The following is a 24,430-nucleotide window of genomic DNA, read 5'->3' on the forward strand; positions in this document are numbered from 1 at the left end:
AGATGTATTTGCCATAGGGAAGAATTTAGTGAGAAACTTTTGAGCAAGATCTTCCCAAGTAGTAATCGAACCAGCTGGTAGAGAGTGTAACTAGCTCTTAGCTTTATCCCTCAAAGAGAATGGGAATATTTTCAGCTTCACAATATCTTCAGAAACACCGTTGAACTTGAAGGTGTCGCGGATCTCAATGAAATCCCTAATATGCAAATTGGGATCTTCCGTTGGAGAACCCCCAAACTAGATGGAATTCTGCACCCACTGAATTATGTCAGGCTTGATCTCAAAGGTATTAGCTGTGATAGCTGGCCTGACAATGCTAGATTGATTGTCATTGATCTTGGGTTGAGAAAAATCCATCAAGGCTTTCGTTCTTGCTGCTGGATCTCCCATTGTAATGAGTACCTGAAACATAAATAAATAAACCGTGAAAGTAAAAGAATCCGAGTTAGTGAACTTTAACGACCACTGATGACAAGCACAAAAATTAAAAATTAACAACACCGAGTCCCCGGCAGCGGCGCCAAAAACTTGTTATGGCGAAAATACGTGTTAATATTCACGCAAGTATACGTGTTCACAAGTAGTATAAGATATAAATCAGATTCATTCCCACAGAGTCTGGTTTAGGTTAAGTTCAATTTATGCACCTATGCAACAATGTATGGTTATCGCTTAATGCTAAGACAAATAACAAATTGGGTTTTGATTAAACTAAGAGATTATACTAAATAACATTAACTAAGAGAATTGAGGTTGAATTACTATATATGACAAACATGGGATCTTAACTTCATTAAATACTTCATTCAATAGCCTTTTTGTTCTTAACCTTAGCATTTAATGGTGATGACACTAATCAGATAACACGAAACTGCTAAACGCCAACTTTCGTTGCACGAATAACATACTACCAGACATCCATAAAAGAGATAGAAGTTGCACCAATTATATTGAGACCCTATATGTCTATAGAATTTGACAATATAACGGTTTAAAGCACAAGTTATCTATCATGATTACACAGGGCAAGTAAGATGGTTAAAATTACCTATGAATCATGCATGACAATAACACATGAACCTATGCTAGCATGGCAAGTTCTAAATCTCTATATTCATTGTCGCTTCAATAGAGATTAACACGCTATCTTAATGTTAGCTACGCACATAAGACGAATAAGCACAACCAATACTAGGTTATCATACAATCACCATACACTAAGGTATCGAAACAAATTAACTAAAGAATTTCATAAGTAAATCCGTTAGAACCCCACGATTACGATTAGTTCATAATCGAACTCATCGTCACCATGGGTTCCAATGAAAGTATGATAATAAACAATATAACAGTGCTAGGGTTCAAAGACAAATTGAAAACAAGCATCCAAGTATCAACTATATTGAAGAAAACAAGTGTCTTCTTCTCCGCAGCCTTCTCGTGCTCTCTAAGTCTTCTTATTGCTCTCTCAGGCCTCCTTGGTGTTAAAAACGTCTTTTTATTGATATATATAGGCTCCAGGATGACCAGGACCCTTAATATATTAAATTTATACTAAAATCAGGATTTTGGGTCAAAAATCGGGAGGCGCGGCCGCGCTGATGGCGGGGCGGCCGCGCTGTTTTGGCAGAAAATCAGCGCGGGCGCGCTGGTTTCTGGGGCGTCCGCGCCTGACTTCTGTACTTTTCTGCTGATTCTTCTTTTGGCCATAACTTGAGTTCTACTTGTCAGAACTAGGCGATTCAACTGCCCATGCGAAGCTAACGAGATTCTCTACAACTTGAGAATGACCTATGCTTCCAATTCTGACCTCTTTTCAGTATAATTCTTTGAAAAGTTTCTTTCTTTCTTTAACTGATGCCTGAAATGCAATAACGCAAAAACACATCAAAAATACAAACAACTTGAGTCCAAAACACCAACTTAAGCCTGAAATGAAGCATTACAAGTAGATATAAAATCAACTTATCACACCCCCAAACTTGAATCGATGCTTTTCCTCAAGCATAAATAGACTCAAAACTACAAAACAAACCTAATGCATGAATGCAACTACGTGAATGCAACTAAATGATAATGCAATAGATCCCCTCAGAATAACCATAACCAAATAAATAAGCCACGCCTCTAAAAATGTAATAACTCAAAACAGAGTTCGAATAAATCTCATAAATCAACTCACGAACCAGAACGTGCGTGTGTGGATGCTTAACAGATATACTCTCAAAACTAGATCAATAACCATAACTTATCTTTCATCAAAATAATCACAAGTTTATAAACAGAATAGATAGTAAACGCATAATGACTCACAACACCTCCTTCCTACTAGATTTATACAAGGATTCATTCTATTATTGAACACATAACAAATATGCTTATTTGACCGTGCAATGAATGAGGTCCCAAAAGACTTATGCAATAATACCCATGTAGCGAGCGTTAGGTTAGCGGATCCCAGACTATAAAAACCTTAGGTCACTAGGCACAAAGTCACCTAGAACTTAATAACTCGAGTATTAAAGAGCTCACTCTTGATCAATTATGCATAAACACATACTTTTTTTTCTTTTCTTTTTTCTTTTTTCTTTCTCTCTTTTTTTTTCTTTTTTTCTTTTTTTTCAATAATTTCTGAATGAGTGTGTTTCGCTCCATCTCATTCAACCCTAGACTACTCATAAAAATATGAGTCGGCTACTAGCCATTTGACGCCTAGCCTTACAACAACTAGCAATGAAATCTTGTTTTTCTCCTGTTTAAAAATCAGTGCTTTTATGTCATTACGAGAATATCACTAATTCTAAATATAACCAAGTGATTAAATCTCAACAACAAACAAGTATGATCATGATCTAGATCAAAAGCAACCCTATAAGACTTTGTGAAAATATTTGTTTCTGGTATGCAAATCAATTTATTAAGACTTAAACATCCCTCTATTCGTCATCACCACACTCAAATCAACATCAACTTATCAAATAGCATAGTTCATCTTAAGGGATCATGCTAAATATGCATGCAAATGCAACTATATGAAATCATATAAAAACAAACAAATATGTCCTATATGAACAATCATGCAACACTACGAATGAAATGCAACTATATGCAACATGAATCTATATGAACTATATGAACACACACAAACTAATCCTTACATTATCACCCCCAAACTTAAAATTTTCAATGCCCTCATTAAAGGCAATAATAAGGATTTCAGGCATACCTAGTCGTCAGAAAGATCACCCTCTTCGGGTGGAGGATCAGGTGGCCAATCAACCTCGACACCAGTGGCTCAGAAAATAGTGCCCAAAGCCTGTGTCAAATCTGCAGCAAAACGACGGTGAATGTCGTGCATGGCCTTTATACGCCTAATTACTCACCTGTACTGCTCATCACCAACACCAGTCCTATCAACAACCTGCTGCACATGAGAAGAACCCTCTGTAGGCACTGGAGGATTCGTTCGGCTACCCTCTATATCATCAAAAATATATCCCAAGCCCTTATCATGTGGTGCACCTAAGAATGCATAACTCAAGTGATCTGGTAGTGGGTGAAGCTCAAGTATGGAAACATATTCAATAGACGGCACGAGACGCTCCTGAAAAATTTTCAGCTCTGCTAATCCAAGAGAATAGAATGGAATATCCAACTTCCTCTTCCATGGAGGTGCATTCAAAACCTGTATTTGCTCTGCTCTTTCTTCATTTTCAATAACTGATTTTCCCATTAAGGACCTCTAAGGTCTCTGACTTTGGCAATTGCTCAAGTTCTGAATTCACGATAGAGTCTACCCACTCTACCTTAAAGCACTCCTCTTTAGTTGTGGGTAACTTGATTGCCTTGAATATATTAAAAGTGACCTTTTGATCCTGAACCTTCATCGTAAGCTCTCCTTTTTGCACATCAATCATAGTTCGGCCAGTAGCTAAGAATGGTATCCCCAAGATAATGGGAATCTTCTTATCCTCCTCAAAGTCAAGAATTACAAAGTCAGCTGGAAAGATAAGTTTGTCCACCTTGACCAAAACATCCTCCACTATACCTCGTGGATAAGCGATGGAACGATCATCTAGTTACAATGACATGTATGTTGGTTTCGGATCGGGTAGACCAAACTTCTTGAAGATAGATAAGGGCATCAGATTGATGCTAGCTCCTAAATCACATAAACACTTGTCGAACGACAAGTTTCCAATAGTGCAAGGAATAGTGAAGCTTCCAGGATCTTTAAGTTTCGGAGGCAACTTTTGTTGCAGCACAGCACTGCATTCCTCCGTAAGAGCAACTGTCTCTAAGTTATCGAGCTTCACTTTCCGAGAGAGTATACCTTTCATAAACCTCGCATAGCTAGGCATCTGTTCAAGAGCTTCAGCAAAAGGTATGTTAATATGAAATTTCTTGAACACCTCCAGAAACTTAGCAAATTGCTTATCCAATTTCTGCTTCTGCAGCCGTTTAGGAAAAGGGGGAGGAGGATAGATTTGTTTCTCCCCTGTATTACCCTCAGGAGGAGTGTGTTCCACAGTAGTCTTCCTTGGTTCCACCTCTACTTCCTTCTGCACTTCTTCTTCAGCCACAATCTCATTTTTTAGAATTTGCAAGGGTGCAGACGCTCCTACATTCTAGACAGAATTTTCAGACTCTTCATCTTGCTGAATTTGGGGACTTGCGACCCTTTCAGAGCTCAAGGTGATGGCGTTCACCTGTTCTTCAACTTCCCTCTCACCTAAATTGGCTTCTGTATCACTAGGAAGCGTTCCTGGTGGTCGATTCAATAAGGCGTTAACAGTTTGCCCTATTTGGTTCTCCAGATTCAGGATAGAAACAGCCTGGCTTTGGCATATAAGAGCCTGGTTTTTTCACATAAGCCACAACTCCTCCAATTCAGATTTTTCAGTTGAAGATAGACCTGCACCTCCATGAGTTTGTTGTTGAAGTTGGAGTTGTTGTCTTGGTGCGAATTATTGCAGAAAACCAGGAAGATTGAATTGCTCATTTCCAAACTGCTGGAACAGCTGTTGCATCGCATTCTGATTGTTGCTCCATCTGAAGTTAGGACGATTTCAGTTGTGAGGATGATAAATGTCTGGAACTGGTTGCTACGATCTCTGAGAGTTGCTCACGAACTGAATTGATTCACTAGATATAGTGCATTGCTCCGTCGCATGCGAACCTGCACATAGCTCACAAACAATGGTTATCTGATTAACACCATAGTTAGCCAGAGAATCGATCTTCATAGACAACTCCTTTAGTTGAGCAGTGATAGCCGTAGCTGTATCCACTTGAACAACTCTTGCTACCTTTCCCTGAGTTGGATATTGATATTCATTAGCAGCCATCAGTTCAATTAGATCATAGGCTTCCTTATAGGTCTTTGCTCATAATGCTCCACCTAATGTTGCGTCGAGCATGGGTCTTAACTGTGCTCCCAACCCGTTATAAAAACAATTGATGACCATCCAATTAGGAATTTCATGATGAGGACACTGCCTAAGCATCTCCTTGTAGAGCTCCCAAGCTTCATATAAAGATTCTTCCGATTACTGCGCAAATTGAGTAATGGCGTTTCTGATTGCAGATGTATTTGCCATAGGGAAGAATTTAGTGAGAAACTTTTGAGCAAGATCTTCCCAAGTAGTAATCGAACCAGCTGGTAGAGAGTGTAACTAGCTCTTAGCTTTATCCCTCAAAGAGAATGGGAATATTTTCAGCTTCACAACATCTTCAGAAACACCGTTGAACTTGAAGGTGTCGCGGATCTCAATGAAATCCCTAATATGCAAATTGGGATCTTCCGTTGGAGAACCCCAAAACTAGATGGAATTCTGCACCCATTGAATTATGTCAGGCTTGATCTCAAAGGTATTAGCTGTGATAGCTAGCCTGACAATGCTAGATTGAATGTCATTGATCTTGGGTTGAGAAAAATCCATCAAGGCTTTCGTTCGTGCTGCTGGATCTCCCATTGTAATGAGTACCTGAAACATAAATAAATAAACCGTGAAAGTAAAAGAATTCGAGTCAGTGAACTTTAACGACCACTGATGACAAGCACATAAACTAAAAATTAACAACACCGAGTCCCCGGCAACGGCGCCAAAAACTTGTTATGGCGAAAACACGTGTTAATATTCACGCAAGTATACGTGTTCACAAGTAGTATAAGATATAAATCAGATTCATTCCCACAGAGTCTGGTTTAGGTTAAGTTCAATTTATGCACCTATGCAACAATGTATGGTTATCGCTTAATGCTAAGACAAATAACAAATTGGGTTTTGATTAAACTAAGAGATTATACTAAATAACATTAACTAAGAGAATTGAGGTTGAATTACTATATATGACAAACATGGGATCTTAACTTCATTAAATACTTCATTCAATAGCCTTTTTATTCTTAACCTTAGCATTTAATGGTGATGATACTAATCAGATAACACGAAACTGCTAAACGCCAACTTTCGTTGCACGAATAACATACTACCAGACACCCATAAAAGAGATAAAAGTTGCACCAATTATATTGAGACCCTATATGTCTATAGAATTTGACAACATAACGGTTTAAAGCACAAGTTATCTATCATGATTACACAGGGCAAGTAAGATGGTTAAAATTACCTATGAATCATGCATGACAATAACACATGAACCTATGCTAGCATGGCAAGTTCTAAATCTCTATATTCATTGTCGCTTCAATAGAGATTAACACGCTATCTTAATGTTAGCTACGCACATAAGACGAATAAGCACAACCAATACTAGGTTATCATACAATCACCATACACTAAGGTATCGAAATAAATTAACTAAAGAATTTCATAAGTAAATCCGTTAGAACCCCACGATTACGATTAGTTCATAATCGAACTCATCGTCACCATGGGTTCCAATGAAAGTATGATAATAAACAATATAACAGTGCTAGGGTTCAAAGACAAATTGAAAACAAGCATCCAAGTATCAACTATATTGAAGAAAACAAGTGTCTTCTTCTCCGTAGCCTTCTCGTGCTCTCTAGGTCTTCTTATTGCTCTCTCAGGCCTCCTTGGTGTTAAAAACGTCTTTTTATTGATATATATAGGCTCCAGGATGACCAGGACCCTTAACATATTAAATTTATACTAAAATCAGGATTTTGGGTCGAAAATCGGGGGGCGCGGCCGCGCTGATGGCGGGGCGGCCGCGCTGTTTTGGCAGAAAGTCAGCACGGGCGCGCTGGTTTCTGGGGCGTCCGCGCCTGACTTCTGTACTTTTCTGCTGATTCTTCTTTTGGCCATAACTTGAGTTCTACTTGTCAGAACTAGGCGATTCAACTGCCCATGCGAAGCTAACGAGATTCTCTACAACTTGAGAATGGCCTATGCTTCCAATTCTGACCTCTTTTCAGTATAATTCTTTGAAAAGTTTCTTTCTTTCTTTAACTGATGCCTGAAATGCAATAACGCAAAAACACATCAAAAATACAAATAACTTGAGTCCAAAACACCAACTTAAGCCTGAAATGAAGCATTACAAGTAGATATAAAATCCACTTATCACACACCCAAACTTGAATCGATGCTTGTCCTCAAGCATAAACAGACTCAAAACTACAAAACAAACCAAATGCATGAATGCAACTACGTGAATGCAACTAAATGATAATGCAATCGATCCCCTCAGAATAACCATAACCAAATAAATAAGCCATGCCTCTAAAAATGTAATAACTCAAAACAGAGTTCGAATAAATCTCATAAATCAACTCACGAACCAGAACGTGCGTGTGTGGATGCTTAACAGATATACTTTCAAAACTAGATCAATAACCATAACTTATCTTTCATCAAAACAATCACAAGTTTATAAACAGAATAGATATTAAACGCATAATGACTCACAACACCTCCTTCCTACTAGATTTATACTAGGATTCATTCTATTATTGAACACATAACAAATATGCTTATTTGACCGTGCAATGAATGAGGTCCCAAAAGACTTATGCAATAATACCCATATAGCGAGCGTTAGGTTAGCGGATCCCAGACTATAAAAACCTTAGGTCACTAGGCACAAAGTCACCTAGAACTTAATAACTCGAGTATTAAAGAGCTCACTCTTGATAAATTATGCATAAACACATACTTTTTTTTTCTTTTCTTTTTTCTTTTTTCTTTCTCTCTTTTTTTTTTCTTTTTTTCTTTTTTTTCAACAATTTCTAAATGAGTGTGTTTCGCTCCATCTCATTCAACCCTAGACTACTCATAAAAATATGAGTCGGCTACTCGCCATTTGACACCTAGCCTTACAACAACTAGCAATGAAATCTTGTTTTTCTCCTGTTTAAAAATCAGTGCTTTTATGTCATTACGAGAATATCACTAATTCTAAATATAACCAAGTGATTAAATCTCAACAACAAACAAGTATGATCATGATCTAGATCAAAAGCAACCCTATAAGACTTTGTGAAAATATTTGTTTCTGGTATGCAAATCAATTTATTAAGACTTAAACATCCCTCTATTCGTCATCACCACACTCAAATCAACATCAACTTATCAAATAGCATAGTTCATCTTAAGGGATCATGCTAAATATGCATGCAAATGCAACTATATGAAATCATATAAAAACAAACAAATATGTCCTATATGAACAATCATGCAACACTACGAATGAAATGCAAGTATATGCAACATGAATCTATATGAACTATATGAACACACACAAACTAATCCTTACATTATCACCCCCAAACTTAAAATTTTCAATGCCCTCATTAAAGGCAATAATAAGGATTTCAGGCATACCTAGTCGTCAGAAAGATCATCCTCTTCGGGTGGAGGATCAGGTGGCCAATCAACCTCGACACCAGTGGCTCAGAAAATAGTGCCCAAAGCCTGTGTCAAATCTGCAGCAAAACGACGGTGAATGTCGTGCATGGCCTTCATACACCTAATAGTTGAGAGAATTACAAACCACTCTCTTATTTGTAGCTAGAACCACTAACTACAAGCCCAAGATCAATCTTAAAGAATTAGGCAGAAGTTTTGATGAAAATATATTATATTTCTGAGATCTGATTTGATACAAATCTGCTGAGTACATTTTATAGTAGAAATAGAATATTCTAGATAGTTATTAAATGCATAAGTCTACTCAGGTTCCATGTATAGATAATAAATGCAAGAAACTACAAGAACTTTCTAATACATGAACCTATAGATGCATAATTAATATCTCAACAGTTCCAGAATCTTCATAGAGTTTGCACAAATTTTCAACACTCCCCCTTTGTGCGAACTTCGGAAACCAAACCAAGCTGTGCTCGAATAAACTCAAATTTCGCTTTTGGCAAGGCCTTCGTAAATATATCAGCAAGTTGTTCGTTTGTATCAACTTTGATGAGGTCAATTTCTTCTTGCAACACTTTCTCCCGTATAAAATGATAGTGCACTTCGATATGTTTAGTTCTTGCGTGAAATACCGGATTTGAAGCTAGACGAATCGAACTCATATTATCACAATATAACTCCACTGCTTCCATTTTAGAGTGAGAAATATCCTTGAGCAGTCTCGTTAACCATACACACTCCTGTGCAGCAAGTGTCGCGGCATTATATTCTGCCTCTGTGCTTGATAACGCAACAGTAGCTTGCTTCTTGCTGCACCATGAGATTGCAGCTGAACCGAGGTCAAAATTGTATCCAGAAGTAGATCGTCTTGATGAGGGATCACCTGCCCAATCTGCATCAGTGAATCCACTAAGTAGAATCTCCGCTCCTTCTTTATACATCAGCCCATAATTCATTGTGTGCTTAAGATAGCGAAGTATCCTATTAGCTGCATCCAAGTGAGGCTTCCTTGGCTTTTGCATGAATTGACTAACAACTCCAACCGGAAATGAAATATCAGGCCTTGTGATTGTCAAATATATTAAGCTCCCAACCAAGGTCCGATACGTTGTTACATTCTTGAGCTCTTTTCCAACATTAGCTCTTAACTTCAAATTCTGCTCCATTGGAGTAGCTGCTGGCCTGCAATTAATCATCTTAAATTTCTCAAGAATCTTCTTAGCATACTGACTTTGAGAAACAAGAATACCTTTCTTGAACCTTGATACCTCCAAACCAAGAAAGTGTTTCAATTCTCCTAGATTTTTCATCTCAAAACGAATAGCAAGTTCATTTTTCAACCTGTTAATTTCTTGCTCGTCATTACCCGTTATTATCATGTCATCGACGTATAGTAACACTAGAATGTGCACCTTCGAATCTTTCTTTATAAATAAGCTAGCATCAGCACTTGAGGAAACATAACCACAAAATGTTAGATATTGAGCAATTTTTCCAAACCAGGCCCGCGGAGCTTGTTTAAGCCCATAAATTGCTTTTTTTAGTCGACAAACATAATTAGGAAATTCCTTTGATTTGAAACCTGAAGGCTGCTCCATATATATTTCTCTATCAATATCTCCGTAGAGAAATGCATTCTTTACATCTAGCTGCCAAAGTCTCCATCCTTTTGAGGCTGCCAAAGATAAAGTAGCTCGAACAGATGTCATTTTTGCCACTGGACTAAAAGTTTCCTCATAATCCAGCCCATATTTTTGAGAGAAACCACGGGCCACAAGCCTCGCCTTATACCGATCAACACTTCCATCATTTTTACGCTTCACTTTGTAAACCCATTTGCAGGAAATCGGTTTTACACCTTTAGGTTTGGGAACTAGATCCCATGTCTCATTCTTGTAAAGTGCTGACATTTCTTCTTCCATCGCAGTTTCCCAATTCGATCTGCCTTTAGCATCTTCATATGATGTTGGTTCGGAATCATCAAATGGGCCAGCAAAGAAACACTCTGTAATTTTATCATAATCAGCTCCTATAGTATAATCCTTGTACCTTTCATTTCTCTTGCGTATTCTTTGCGACATTCGAGGCAGCTGATCACTTCTTTGATTTCCATTATCTTCTTCATGATGTGCTTCACTTTCACAATCATTTTGAGGTACGATTGGACTTCGAGGATTTGTTTTGTCTTGTACATCTTCAAATTCATCATTTGACTGATCTGCAAGCTTCGTTAATATAGGTTGTACATAGTAAGACGCTGCTTCATCAAAGACAACATCTCTTGATGTCACAACCTTGCGTGTTTCAGGATCCATACATCGCCATCCTTTTCTGTTAGGATCATAGCCCACAAACACACATTTCTTAGCCTTAGCATCCATTTTAGTGCGTAGCTGATCAGAAACATGAATATAGCATGTAGAACCAAAGATTCTGAAATAAGAAACTGAGGGTTTCTCATTGTAGAGAAGCTCGTACGGAGTTTTCATATTGATCACTTTTGAGGGCAATCGGTTTATTACATGACAAGCACACTGCATAGCTTCTGCCCAGAGTTCTTGGGGAAGACTTTTTGAATGAATCCAACTTCTGCTTACCTCTTGTAAATGTCTTAACTTGCGTTCAGCGACCCCATTTTGCTGCGATGTTCGTGGACATGTAAATTGTCTTCTTATTCCATGTATCTCACAGAATTCAGCAAACTGGTTTGATATAAATTCCCCTCCATTATCAGTGCGCAAGCACCTTATCCTTCTTTGAAACTCCCCTTCAACCTTCCTCTTGAATTGTTTGAAGATTGAGAAAGTATCGGACTTCTCATTCATGAAGAAAACCCATGAAAACCTTGTATAGTCATCAACAATTACAAGCATATAGTGAAGACCGCTATAACTTGCTGCGTTGCTTGTTAATAAATCAGAATGAATCAGCTGCAAAGGTTCTGTACTTCTTATTGAAGATTTTCCGAATGGAAGACGATGTGCTTTTCCATATTGGCATCCTTCACACACAGCTTCATGATGAAAACTTCCCAAATTAGGCAACCCGTTAACAATGTTATTTGCTGAAATATTTTTCAGCTTTTCATAGCTCACATGAGCCAAACGAGCATGCCACAGTGATGCTTTATCTTGTCGGCTTGTCTTTTCTACAAAAGCATCACTTGCCATCAAAACATAGAGAGAATTAACTTTCTTCCCCTCCAACACTGTATCAGCCTCAATACTTCTGATATTTTCCAAAATCTTGACATCATTTGGGCCAAATAAAACATATCTTCCAGAATTTGAAAGCTGAGATACAGAGATCAGATTTTTTGTCATACCAGGGACATGATATACATCATTTAGAGTGACTTGTCCAGCATTTGAATCCATGGTCTTCATTTTAACATGCCCTTCATTTTTCACAGGATGAACTGAGCTATCTGCTGTCATAATTGCTTTGTTTCCCTTGTGTTCCTTCTGAGACGATAGTAGTGAAATGTCACCTGTTACATGATGAGAGCAACCGGAGTCAATGATCCAATCTCACGAGTAATCGATGGTTGCCATGCCTCCTTCCAAAGTGCCTCCATCACACGAAGTCAATGCATATTCTTGAAAAAAATTCCCTGAACTGATTATCTCCGTAGAAAGGCATGTTTCCCAATCACGATTTCCATCTTCATTTGCAGAGATGTTAGCATTTTCTTTGACAATTCTAGACCTGCAAAACTTCTTTATATGCCCAAATTTGCCACACCTGTTACATATAATCTTCTTCCTTGCCTCATACTGTGAAGCACCTGAGTTCATCTCCTTTTGTTTAAAATTATTTTGTGGCCAGTTTCTTTGTTCATTTGAATCCTTGAGTCTCCATTGCTCCTCACTGCCGGAACCCTTTCTTTTCCAGTCATTCGTTTCTTTAAAATTATTTGCCTTCCAAGTCTTATAATTATGATTGTTATACCTTTGTTTTCTAGCAAACAACGCGCCATCATGTTCATAAATTGAAGCTTTCGCCATTTGCATTGCAAGAGCTTCTTGATTGGTTAGCAGATTCTCCAGTTCGACGATGCTTGGCTGATTTGCCCATCCCTGGATTGAAGTCAAGAATGGGGTGTACTCCTTTTTTATGCCACGAACAAGATATCTGCACATTCGTGCCTCCTTGATAGGCTCGTCCGGATCAAGCTCTGAAATTTCAGCACATAAACTCTTTACTTTTTGAAAGTATTGAGCAATTGTCATGCTCCCTTGGTTTGTATTCGCTAGTTCATTTTCCAGAAACTGAAGTCTAGCAGTATTTTTCCTGGTAAACAGCTTTTCCAATGTGTCCCAAACGTCCTTTGGAGATTCCTTATCTCAGATGTGATCAATTAGATCTTTGTGAATAGAGCCTCGCAATGCAAACAACGCTTTTCCGCATTTAATCTTCCATTTCCTTCGTGCTTCAGAATTTTCAGGACTGTCCGGAGGCAAATCTGTATCACCACCATCGACAATATCCCAAAGATCCTGTCCTTGGAGATACGCCTTCATACACATCCTCCAGTATTGATAGTTGTTGTTCGTAAGTTTCTCCATCCCGAACTGATTTAACGCTCCACCATTGATATCCATATGTTCAAACTTTTAAAAAAAACAGGAACTGGCAGCTGCACTTGTTTTCTGCCTAATGCAACTTTTCTGACAGCAAGCAATCTTCACAGTTCAGCTGATAACCTTGCTCTGATACCAAGTTGAGAGAATTACAAACCACTCTCTTATTTGTAGCTAGAACCACTAACTACAAGCCCAAGATCAATCTTAAAGAATTAGGCAGAAGTTTTGATGAAAATATATTATATTTCTGAGATCTGATTTGATACAAATCTGCTGAGTACATTTTATAGTAGAAATAGAATATTCTAGATAGTTATTAAATGCATAAGTCTACTCAGGTTCCATGTATAGATAATAAATGCAAGAAACTACAAGAACTTTCTAATGCATGAACCTATAGATGCATAATTAATATCTCAACAGTTCCAGAATCTTCATAGAGTTTGCACAAATTTTCAACACTAATTACTCACCTGTACTGCTCATCACCAACACCAGTCCTATCAACAACCTGCTGCACATGAGAAGAACCCTCTGTAGACACTGGAGGATTCGTTCGGCTACCCTCTACATCATCAAAAATATATCCCAAGCCCTTATCATGTGGTGCACCTAAGAATGCATAACTCAAGTGATCTGGTAGTGGGTGAAACTCAAGTATGGAAACATATTCAATAGACGGCACGAGACGCTCCTGAAAAATTTTCAGCTCTGCTAATCCAAGAGAATCGAATGGAATATCCAACTTCCTCTTCCACGGAGGTGCATTCAAAACCTGCATTTGCTCTGCTCTTTCTTCATTTTCAATAACTGATTTTCCCATTAAGGATCTCTCTAAGGTCTCTGACTTTGGCAATTGCTCAAGTTCTGAATTCACGATAGAGTCTACCCACTCTACCTTAAAGCACTCCTCTTTAGTTGTGGGTAACTTGATTGCCTTGAACATATTAAAAGTGACCTTTTGATCGTGAACCTTCAACGTAAGCTCTCCTTTTTGCACATCGATCATAGTTCGGCCAGTAGCTAAGAATGGTCTCCCCAAGATAATGGGAATCTTCTTATCCTCCTCAAAGTCAAGAATTACAAAGTCAGCAGGAAAGATAAGTTTGTCCACCTTGACCAAAACATCCTCCACTATACCTCGTGGATAAGCGATGGAACGATCATCTAGTTGCAATGACATGTATGTTGGTTTCGGATCGGGTAGACCAAACTTCTTGAAGATAGATAAGGGCATCAGATTGATGCTAGCTCCTAAATCACATAAACACTTGTCGAACGACAAGTTTCCAATAGTGCAAGGAATAGTGAAGCTTCCAGGATCTTTAAGTTTCGGAGGCAACTTCTGTTGCAGCACAGCACTGCATTCCTCCGTAAGAGCAACTGTCTCTAAGTTATCGAGCTTCACTTTCCGAGAGAGTATACCTTTCATAAACCTCGCATAGCTAGGCATCTGTTCAAGAGCTTCAGCAAAAGGTATGTTAATATGAAATTTCTTGAAGACCTCCAGAAACTTAGCAAATTGCTTATCCAATTTCTGCTTCTGCAGCCTTTTAGGAAAAGGGGGAGGAGGATAGATTTGTTTCTCCCCTGTATTACCCTCAGGAGGAGTGTGTTCCACAGTAGTCTTCCTTGGTTCCACCTCTACTTCCTTCTGCACTTCTTCTTCAGCCACAATCTCATTTTTTAGAATTGGCAAGGGTGCAGACGCTCCTACATTCTGGACAGAATTTTCAGACTCTTCATCTTGCTGAATTTGGGGACTTGCGACCCTTCCAGAGCTCAAGGTGATGGCGTTCACCTGTTCTTCAACTTCCCTCTCGCCTAAATTGGCTTCTGTATCACTAGGAAGCGTTCCTGGTGGTCGATTCAATAAGGCGTTAACAGTTTGCCCTATTTGGTTCTCCAGATTCAGGATAGAAACAGCCTGGCTTTGGCATATAAGAGCCTGGTTTTTTCACATAAGCCACAACTCCTCCAATTCAGATTTTTCAGTTGAAGATAGACCTGCACCTCCATGAGTTTGTTGTTGAAGTTGGAGTTGTTGTCTTGGTGCGAATTATTGCTGAAAACCAGGAAGATTGAATTGCTCATTTCCAAACTGCTGGAACAGCTGTTGCATCACATTCTGATTGTTGCTCCATCTGAAGTTAGGACGATTTCAGTTGTGAGGATGATAAATGTCTGGAACTGGTTGCTACGATCTCTAAGAGTTGCTCACGAACTGAATTGATTCACTAGATATAGTGCATTGCTCCGTCGCATGCGAACCTGCACATAGCTCACAAACAATGGTTATCTGATTAACACCATAGTTAGCCAGAGAATCGATCTTCATAGACAACTCCTTTAGTTGAGCAGTGATAGCCGTAGCTGTATCCACTTGAACAAATCTTGCTACCTTTCCCTGAGTTGGATATTGATATTCATTAGCAGCCATCAGTTCAATTAGATCATAGGCTTCCTTATAGGTCTTTGCTCATAATGCTCCACCTAATGTTGCGTCGAGCATGGGTCTTAACTGTGCTCCCAACCCGTTATAAAAATAATTGATGACCATCCAATTAGGAATTTCATGATGAGGACACTGCCTAAGCATCTCCTTGTAGAGCTCCCAAGCTTCATATAAAGATTCTTCCGATTACTGCGCAAATTGAGTAATAGCGTTTCTGATTGCAGATGTATTTGCCATAGGGAAGAATTTAGTGAGAAACTTTTGAGCAAGATCTTCCCAAGTAGTAATCGAACCAGCTGGTAGAGAGTGTAACTAGCTCTTAGCTTTATCCCTCAAAGAGAATGGGAATATTTTCAGCTTCACAACATCTTCAGAAACACCGTTGAACTTGAAGGTGTCGCGGATCTCAATGAAATCCCTAATATGCATATTGGGATCTTCCGTTGGAGAACCCCCAAACTAGATGGAATTCTGCACCCATTGAATTATGTCAGGCTTGATCTCAAAGGTATTAGCTATGATAGCTGGCCTGACAATGCTAGATTGAATGTCATTGATCTTGGGCTGAGAAAAATTCATCAAGGCTTTCGTTCGTGCTGCTGGATCTCCCATTGTAATGAGTACCTGAAACACAAATAAATAAACCGTGAAAGTAAAAGAATCCGAGTCAGTGAACTTTAACGACCACTGATGACAAGCACATAAACTAAAAATTAACAACACCGAGTCCCCGGCAGCGGCGCCAAAAACTTGTTATGGCGAAAACACGTGTTAATATTCACGCAAGTATACGTGTTCGCAAGTAGTATAAGATATAAATCAGATTCGTTCCCACAGAGTCTGGTTTAGGTTAAGTTCAATTTATGCACCTATGCAATAAATAACAAATTGGGTTTTGATTAAACTAAGAGATTATACTAAATAACATTAACTAAGAGTATTGAGGTTGAATTACTATATATGACAAACATGGGATCTTAACTTCATTAAATACTTCATTCAATAGCCTTTTTTCTTCTTAACCTTAGCATGTAATGGTGATAACACTAATCAGATAACACGAAACAGCTAAACGCCAACTTTCATTGCACGAATAACATACTACCAGACATCCACAAAAGAGATAGAAGTTGCACCAATTATATTGAGACCCTATATGTCTATAGAATTTGACAACATAACGGTTTAAAGCACAAGTTATCTATCATGATTACACAGGGCAAGTAAGATGGTTAAAATTACCTACGAATCATGCATGACAATAACACATGAACCTATGCTAGCATGGCAAGTTCTAAACCTCTATATTCATTATCGCTTCAATAGAGATTAACACGCTATCTTAATGTTAGCTACGCACATAAGATGAATAAGCACAACCATTACTAGGTTATCATACAATCACCATACACTAAGGTATCGAAACAAATTAACTAAAGAATTCCATAAGTAAATCCGTTAGAACCCCACGATTACGATTAGTTCATAATCGAACTCATCGTCACCATGGGTTCCAATGAAAGCATGATAATAAACAATATAACAGTGTTAGGGTTCAAAGACCAATTGAAAACAAGCATCCAAGTATCAACTATATTGAAGAAAATAAGTGTCTTCTTCTCCGTAGCCTTCTTGTGCTCTCTAGGTCTTCTTATTGCTCTCTCAGGCCTCCTTGGTGTTAAAAACGTCTTTTTATTGATATATATAGGCTCCAGGATGACCAGGACCCTTAATATATTAAATTTCTACTAAAATCAGGATTTTGGGTCAAAAATCGGGGGGGCGGCCGTGCTGATGGCGGGGCGGCCGCAGCGCGGGCGCGCTGGTTTCTGGGGCGGCCGCGCCTGACTTCTGTACTTTTCTGATGATTCTTCTTTTAGCCATAACTTGAGTTCTACTTGTCAGAATTAGGCGATTCAACTACCCATGCGAAGCTAACGAGATTCTCTACAACTTGAGAATGGCCTATGCTTCCAATTCTGACCTCTTTTCAGCATAATTCTTTGAAAAGCTTCTTTCTTTAACTGATGTCTAAAATGCAATAACGCAAAAACACATCAAAAATACCAACAACTTCAGTCCAAAACACCAACTTAAGCCTGAAATGAAGCACTACAAGTAGATATAAAATCCACTTATCAAGTTTTATCAGACCTTTTATGTGGCACACGATTAAGCACATAACAAGCATAAAGAATAGCTTCACCCCACATGTTAATAGTCATTCCTGAACTAATAAGCATGGCATTCATCATATCGTTAAGAGTTTTATTTTTTCGTTCAGCTATTTCATTTTATTCAGGCGTATATGGAGCTGTAACCTCATGAATAATTCTATTTAATTCGCAAAATTTCTTTAAAGTTTCCCCATTATATTCTCCTCCCCTATCTAATCTTAACCTTTTAATTTTTGTATTTAACTGATTCTGAACTTCAGCCTTATAAATGAGAAATTTTTCTTCGGCCTCATCTTTCGAACTCAACAGGTAGAGCTTGGTATATCGAGAAAAATCATCAACAAAAGTGATATAATAACGTTTACCTCCTCTGCTCATAGTATTCTTAAAGTCACCTAAATCACTTTGAATTAATTCAAGCAATACTGATGACCGATTACCAATTTTATTAAAGGCCTTTTTAGGGTATTTTGCTTCTACACATACTTCACATTTATCAAAAGATGTATTGCTGAATTTGGGTATTAGACTAAGTTGTTTAAGCCTTTTCACTGAAGCAACATTGACGTGACCTAGTCTAGAATTCCATAAAGTAACATATTCAGCAATATAAGCAGAAGCAGTAGCAATTTTATTATTAGTCAAAATATCAAGTACAAATAATCCTCCATTACAAAAGCCTTTGCCCACAAAATCACCATTTTTAGTAAGAACAAGCTTATCAGATTCAAAAGTTAATTTAATACCAGCTTTGTTCAATAAAGCTCCAGAAATTAAGTTTCTACGAATATCAGGAACATGCATAACATTATACAATACAATAGTTTTTCCAGAGGTAAGTTTAAGAGAAACATTTCCTTTTCCAAGTATACTCACAGTGCTTGAGTTGCCCACAAAAACGCATTCTCCATCAGATGCTTTGCCATAGTCCTCGAACATCTCCCTATTTGAACAAATATGGCGAGTTGCATCTGTATCTACCACCCATTCAGAAATATTGCCCATTAAATTTACTTCAGATATGACAGCAGCTATGATTTCTTCAGTGAGATTGGCTTGAGCTTGAGACTTTTCTTCTTTTATTTTTGAACCAGGTCTATGTCCTTGCCTACACTCCTTTGCGGCATGTCCGAACTTTCCATAAGTGAAGCAATTCCCTTTAAACTGTCTTCTCCCTTTGAAGTTCTTATTCTTCATTTTAATGTCATGAAATTGATTTTGACCCTTATCTTTTGGTCCTCTTTTACGACCTGCATCTTTTGACTCAACAAGATTAGCAGTAAAGGAAGAATGAACAAGTGATGTCTCATTTGTTTGAATTCGATTTTGTTCCTCAATCTTGATATGAGACACTAACTCTTGAAGAGTAAAGTCCTTTTGTTTATGCTTCATCGCATTAACATATGTTTGCCAAGATGCTGGTAATTTCTCAAGAAGACAATTAGCTTGAAACATTTCACAGATTTTCATTCCTTTAGCAATAATAGCAGCACACAAATATTCATATTCATGAACTTGTTGAAGAACAGGCTTATCATTAGACATACGAAAATTTAGCCAGCGACTACATGCATATTTCTTAGTCCCAAAATCATCAAAACCATACTTGGTTTTTAAAGCATCCCATATTTCTTTGGCCTTCAAAGATTTACTATAGATTAAATATAAAGCAGCAGTCATATAATGTAATAACATTCCACGACAAGTTTTATTATCATTTTCAAAATCTCTTTTAGAATTTTCGGGGGGCTGAATCATTAGTAAGACAATAATTTACTCCAATCTGACCCAAAAAAACTCCATCTTATCAGACCACATTTTATAATTTTTTCCATCAAAAGGATCTAATTTACACATATCAGGAATAAAAGTATTGGAAGTCATTGTGGTAGATAATATATGTAATAACACCAAAATTCAACTTTAGAATGTAAGAAAAAGTGAGAAAGCAAACCGAATAACTTGTGAGAAAGTAGGAGTCGTGGCGTGAGTTATCACTACCGTAAAGTTGAATTTGCCCCGCTATGTACACACGGCCTCTTAGCAATCAACCTCCAGGGTTACACGACCTCTATTTCTTTGGTGTAGTACAAAGAAATAGATTGAAATCACTCTTGATCATTGCCCAAAAGCATGCTTATATTTATATGAAAGTACTTGAGAGAAAAACGTGTTTGTGTGTCACAAACGAGGGGAGAGAGCTCCTTTTTATAGGGGTGAAAATTAGAATGGAGGGTCTCAAAATGAAATGTCTTGCACAATGAAGAGTATCAAAATGAAGAGTTTTAAGATGAACAGTCTCACAATTTTCTTTTAAAGCAAACTTATTTTTAAAATAATATTTATATTATTCCAACAGTATTATCTGTTAATGATCAGTTTCTTATCAATGCATTGTATTGTGGTTCACACTAGTGGCAAATTGGTTATGATTAATGAATGTAGTTTTCAAGCTTTCCATTAGATAGTTCTGATGATAGTTGAAAAACAAATAAGGAAACACCAGATTACAATTATTTCCCAGAGTGTATTCAAACTATACATGTGAAATGCATCTATATGGTAATCTTATTATTCCAAAGATATATGTACATACATACATGCATACAGATATATTAAAATTAAATTATACAATATTTTTAAACAATTGTACAAAATGCTACCAGTTCTATTTAACATTCACTGTAAAAATCTAGAGGATTCATATTATTCCACCGGAGAAAGTGTTACAACTTACAGTTGTTTCGGCTGTAACTTTCACCAGTATGTTCCAGGTACTTCTTCACCAGCACCTGCTGATTTAGGTGCTGATTGAATGGCCAATGAATTCTTCAAGCGGTACTTGACGATGAATGCCAAGTATGTTGCAATGTTGTTTGCATAGCTTCCACCCGTCCAAATTTTAAAACCAATCCACATGTTCTGCTGAAACCTTTCCTTGCCTTTTTGGTTTCCGGTAACGATTGTTCTCAAACTTGGCTTTAACAATGAGTGAATAAAGCAACTCTGCCTCAGCTAAACAGTCGAAAGGCATGTTCAAAATGCTGCAAAAATTAAATAATAACTCGATTGATTATAAAAACAGCCAGGTTTCAGAACTAGTGTTGGCTATGATGCCCTCATGCCCACACAATATACGAGGAATTAAGGAGAAAGGAAAGAAATTGTTGTCGATTATTATCTTTTTAGGTACATAGCTGATATTGTACTTGTTTCATTTTCTTAACTACTTAACTAATGCATCTAAATACAATACAGTTTCTGAACGGAACTCAATAATTCTAGACTTTATAACAAAAAGTATCGAATAAAAAATCAGACACACTATACTGTTTAAGAATACTAACAACTTCAGAGTTTTCTATTACGTTACAGATTATCTACCTGCCCAGTAGCTCCTCCAAAATGATTCTCTGAGAAGGTGTAACATAATGAATACAATTTCTTGGGCACTGGCCAACGGCAAGCTGAACTTGGTAGTCTTCTACATGTCCTGATGCAAAGTTACACCAGGCCGTATAAAGTAAAGGCATGTACATATTAACGTTTTCCGTGTTTTAGGTATAAAAAACTATATTCACGATCAATGTGCATCCAGAGAGAGGTCTATTAAAGCAAGTATGCGGCATACACCTACTCCTGAAGCCTTTCTGATAGTTGCTTGTCTTTAAAGATAATATAGATTCTTATATTTTGTTTTAAAACTTTTAATACTTGAGTGTCTTTCTTTAAAGCAAATATAGCAGGATCAGAACCAACCTTGAGAAGATGCGCGTGCAGTTCCTGTTATCGAATCAAATTTAAAGGCATTTGGAGCTCTCATTACACAGGAATAAGGACATCCTGCATATATACAACATCAAAGGACATCATAGTATGTTTACTATATCAGGCTCATCCTTGACATCTAATATAACTTGAGGAATATCAAATTATTTTTTGGTATGTGGAATATTGAAATATAATGCTGGAAACCAAATTTTAGGCCAAATGTCAAGAAAATAATTTGTATCCTATACCTAATTGAGTACTGAGTAATTAGTTATAATATTTCTATACAAGATAAAGGAGTTCATGCTTTAAATAATTTCATTTGCAAAGACTGCGGAAAAACAAAGTTTTACTTCTTGTGATTCTTCAAGTCAGCATTATTCTATTACATCACAAATTTAAGTGGGAATACCTTTTCCAGCACAAAGAATCTCATTGACAAAGAGATCAAATGCCTCACATTCTGGTGTGTCAAAGGGATCTAAACATTCGCTACAAAGATATATTTTAGGTCAACAGGGTATTCAAGTAAATCGGAGAAGTTCTATTCAATAGTTAGCCAATAAAAAAAAATAGTTTTCATACGGGTAACAGGGCTATCTCACATAACATTTACCTCTCTATGATCTCTGATTTGCTACGCTTGGATAAAATCTGCACATCCAAACATTTTCTGTAGTAAATAAGGCAGGTATTTCTACATAAGTAGGCAAAGAGCTGATATTTGGTGCAACAAGAAGTACCACCACTACAAGTAACAGGATGTTCCTACTTACATTTAATGGTTTTACAGGATAGCTAGACAATACCTTAACAGTTTAACATGGCTATTCTTATGTAACTTCTTCCCATTTCCGTGAATGAAAGCATATTACCCAATGTAATTTTTTGGTAATGGTATGATTCAGAAATCATAATGCATATATAATATCAAAAGTTAAGTTTTGAGGAAACAACTGCATAATGTAATATCAACCTGCACTGAAATTATTCAGACGACAAATATTTTGATAAAAACTGTTACCGTGATCATCTTCCTATACCTTCCAAGATCACTATACATATGCTACAATCCTAAATCTTAAAAAAAAACTCTTTTAGTAGGAAAGCAGGATTTTAGCAAAGCCCTTACTCTAAAACTCATGTTCATGCCTCTACTGAGGCCCGAAAAATTGAACATTAAAGCTCTTGCTACCAAGAGAAAAGAGGTATCCACTCCACTGGGGAACTAGGAATTACACTGACCAACCAGATTAAATTCAAGACAAAAGTACTGTACATTCAATTAAATTCTAGAAATATCATAACCTCGTAAGCTTGAATCACACGACGTATCATCACATCTGAATCTTCCCCATCTCTCCTTACATCAGGATGAAACTGCTTAACCTGCACAGAATTTTCATTTTCACCAGACAACAAAAAAAATAAACAGAATACTAAAATACCTTATGGACCAATTCCAACAATTCAAGAATTATAAAAATATATTGATTTCGTACGGATCACAAAAACAGTCGGGGCTAATTACACACAATTTACTAACTTTACTAATAGTAGGGGTTGAAGGAATAAGTAAAGAAAGGGTACTAACTTTAGTTCGAAAAGCAACTTTGAGATCATCGAGAGAGCAATTTGGAGGAACCCCAAGAACAGAAAAAGCTGAAGAAGGGGAAAGGGTTTCATCACCGGTGCAATTAACTGCTGTATAACTACTATTTGTTGTTGAATAACAAAGATTATTATTATTGTAGGATTTTTGGGGTTGTTGAAAATGGGTTATTTTGAAGAAAATTGATTTGCTGTGAAGAGAGAACATCTTTAGTTCCTTTTTCTGGTGTTCTTCAATCACCTCATTTTCTGGAGGCAAAATTGTGGCTGTTATAATTCTGTTTTCTTCTTACAACATTTTTTAAATTTTAATATTCTTTTTTTCAATAATAATTCTCGTGCTTTATGGTCAAGCATGGTTTTAAAGATTCCCAATTTTATCGATTAATACCCTATTAATCCTATGTAAGGCAGGTAACGGATCCAATTTTTAAAAAGTTGATTGATCATTTTGTACTTTTCTTGTTCAGTATATTGTAAACAAATTATTATATATAAAATATAATTTTAATTAAATTTATATAATTCTAAATTATATAATATGATAAATGTACATTAACTTATAAATTACTACTAAAATAAGGATTCTAAAATTAAATATAATTTAAAACATAAAATGCATCTGATTTTCCCTCCGATTAATCCTACATCGGTACCTCGACCGATCTATTCTGATTCCCGATTTTTATAACATTGTACTCAAGTACTAATCACCTCAGTACTTGTACTACAGGTATATTTGTAATTATACACCTTAATTATCAAATTTATCATTATAATACACTATATACTCATGTAATTTCCTTAAGTCCGGCAGATAGATATAGCTAGGGTTAGGGCTGTATAAAGGTAAAAAACCGGACCGGACATGACCAATCCGGACCGGACCAAAAACCGTAGAATTACGGACCGAGGACCGGACCGGACCGGAAAAACCCGGATTGGACCGGGAGCGAACCTGTTTGGACCAGT

General features: G+C 37.2%; 1 protein-coding gene and 2 non-coding genes across 3 annotated transcripts; 2 read left to right on the forward strand and 1 right to left on the reverse strand.

Annotated features, from left to right (window-relative positions):
* Positions 1-5,478: 5,478 nt before the first annotated feature.
* LOC141662976 (small nucleolar RNA R71) lies at positions 5,479-5,585 on the forward strand. The gene has a single exon (XR_012551073.1). It is a non-coding gene; the product is annotated as a small nucleolar RNA R71 (small nucleolar RNA).
* A 10,429-nt stretch (positions 5,586-16,014) lies between these two features.
* LOC141662758 (small nucleolar RNA R71) lies at positions 16,015-16,121 on the forward strand. Its single transcript, XR_012550851.1, has one exon. It is a non-coding gene; the product is annotated as a small nucleolar RNA R71 (small nucleolar RNA).
* A 4,566-nt stretch (positions 16,122-20,687) lies between these two features.
* On the reverse strand, positions 20,688-23,741 carry LOC141724429 (chaperone protein dnaJ C76, chloroplastic). The gene is made up of 7 exons (XM_074526584.1): positions 23,442-23,741; positions 23,156-23,236; positions 22,464-22,501; positions 22,260-22,339; positions 21,836-21,919; positions 21,461-21,569; positions 20,688-21,120 (listed from the first exon to the last, which is right to left on the reverse strand). The coding sequence occupies exons 1-7, from the start codon at positions 23,664-23,666 to the stop codon at positions 20,979-20,981; spliced, it is 759 nt and encodes a 252-aa protein (XP_074382685.1). The 5' UTR covers positions 23,667-23,741; the 3' UTR covers positions 20,688-20,978.
* Between the last annotated feature and the right edge of the window lie 689 nt (positions 23,742-24,430).

The sequence above is a fragment of the Apium graveolens genome, chromosome 5, assembly GCF_009905375.1.
Source record: "Apium graveolens cultivar Ventura chromosome 5, ASM990537v1, whole genome shotgun sequence".
In the NCBI taxonomy this organism is placed as follows: Eukaryota; Viridiplantae; Streptophyta; class Magnoliopsida; order Apiales; family Apiaceae; genus Apium; species Apium graveolens.

Bases quoted from the DNA above. Each gene is read 5' to 3' on its own strand.
- LOC141724429 (XM_074526584.1), bottom strand. From the start codon at position 23,666: ATGTTCTCTCTTCACAGCAAATCAATTTTCTTCAAAATAACCCATTTT. The intron at 21,920-22,259 runs GTATTCCCACTT...GTATATATGCAG, and splicing joins GATTCTTTGTGCTGGAAAAG to GATGTCCTTATTCCTGTGTA. The intron at 21,121-21,460 runs GTAGATAATCTG...TAATTTTTGCAG, and splicing joins TTGGAGGAGCTACTGGGCAG to CATTTTGAACATGCCTTTCG.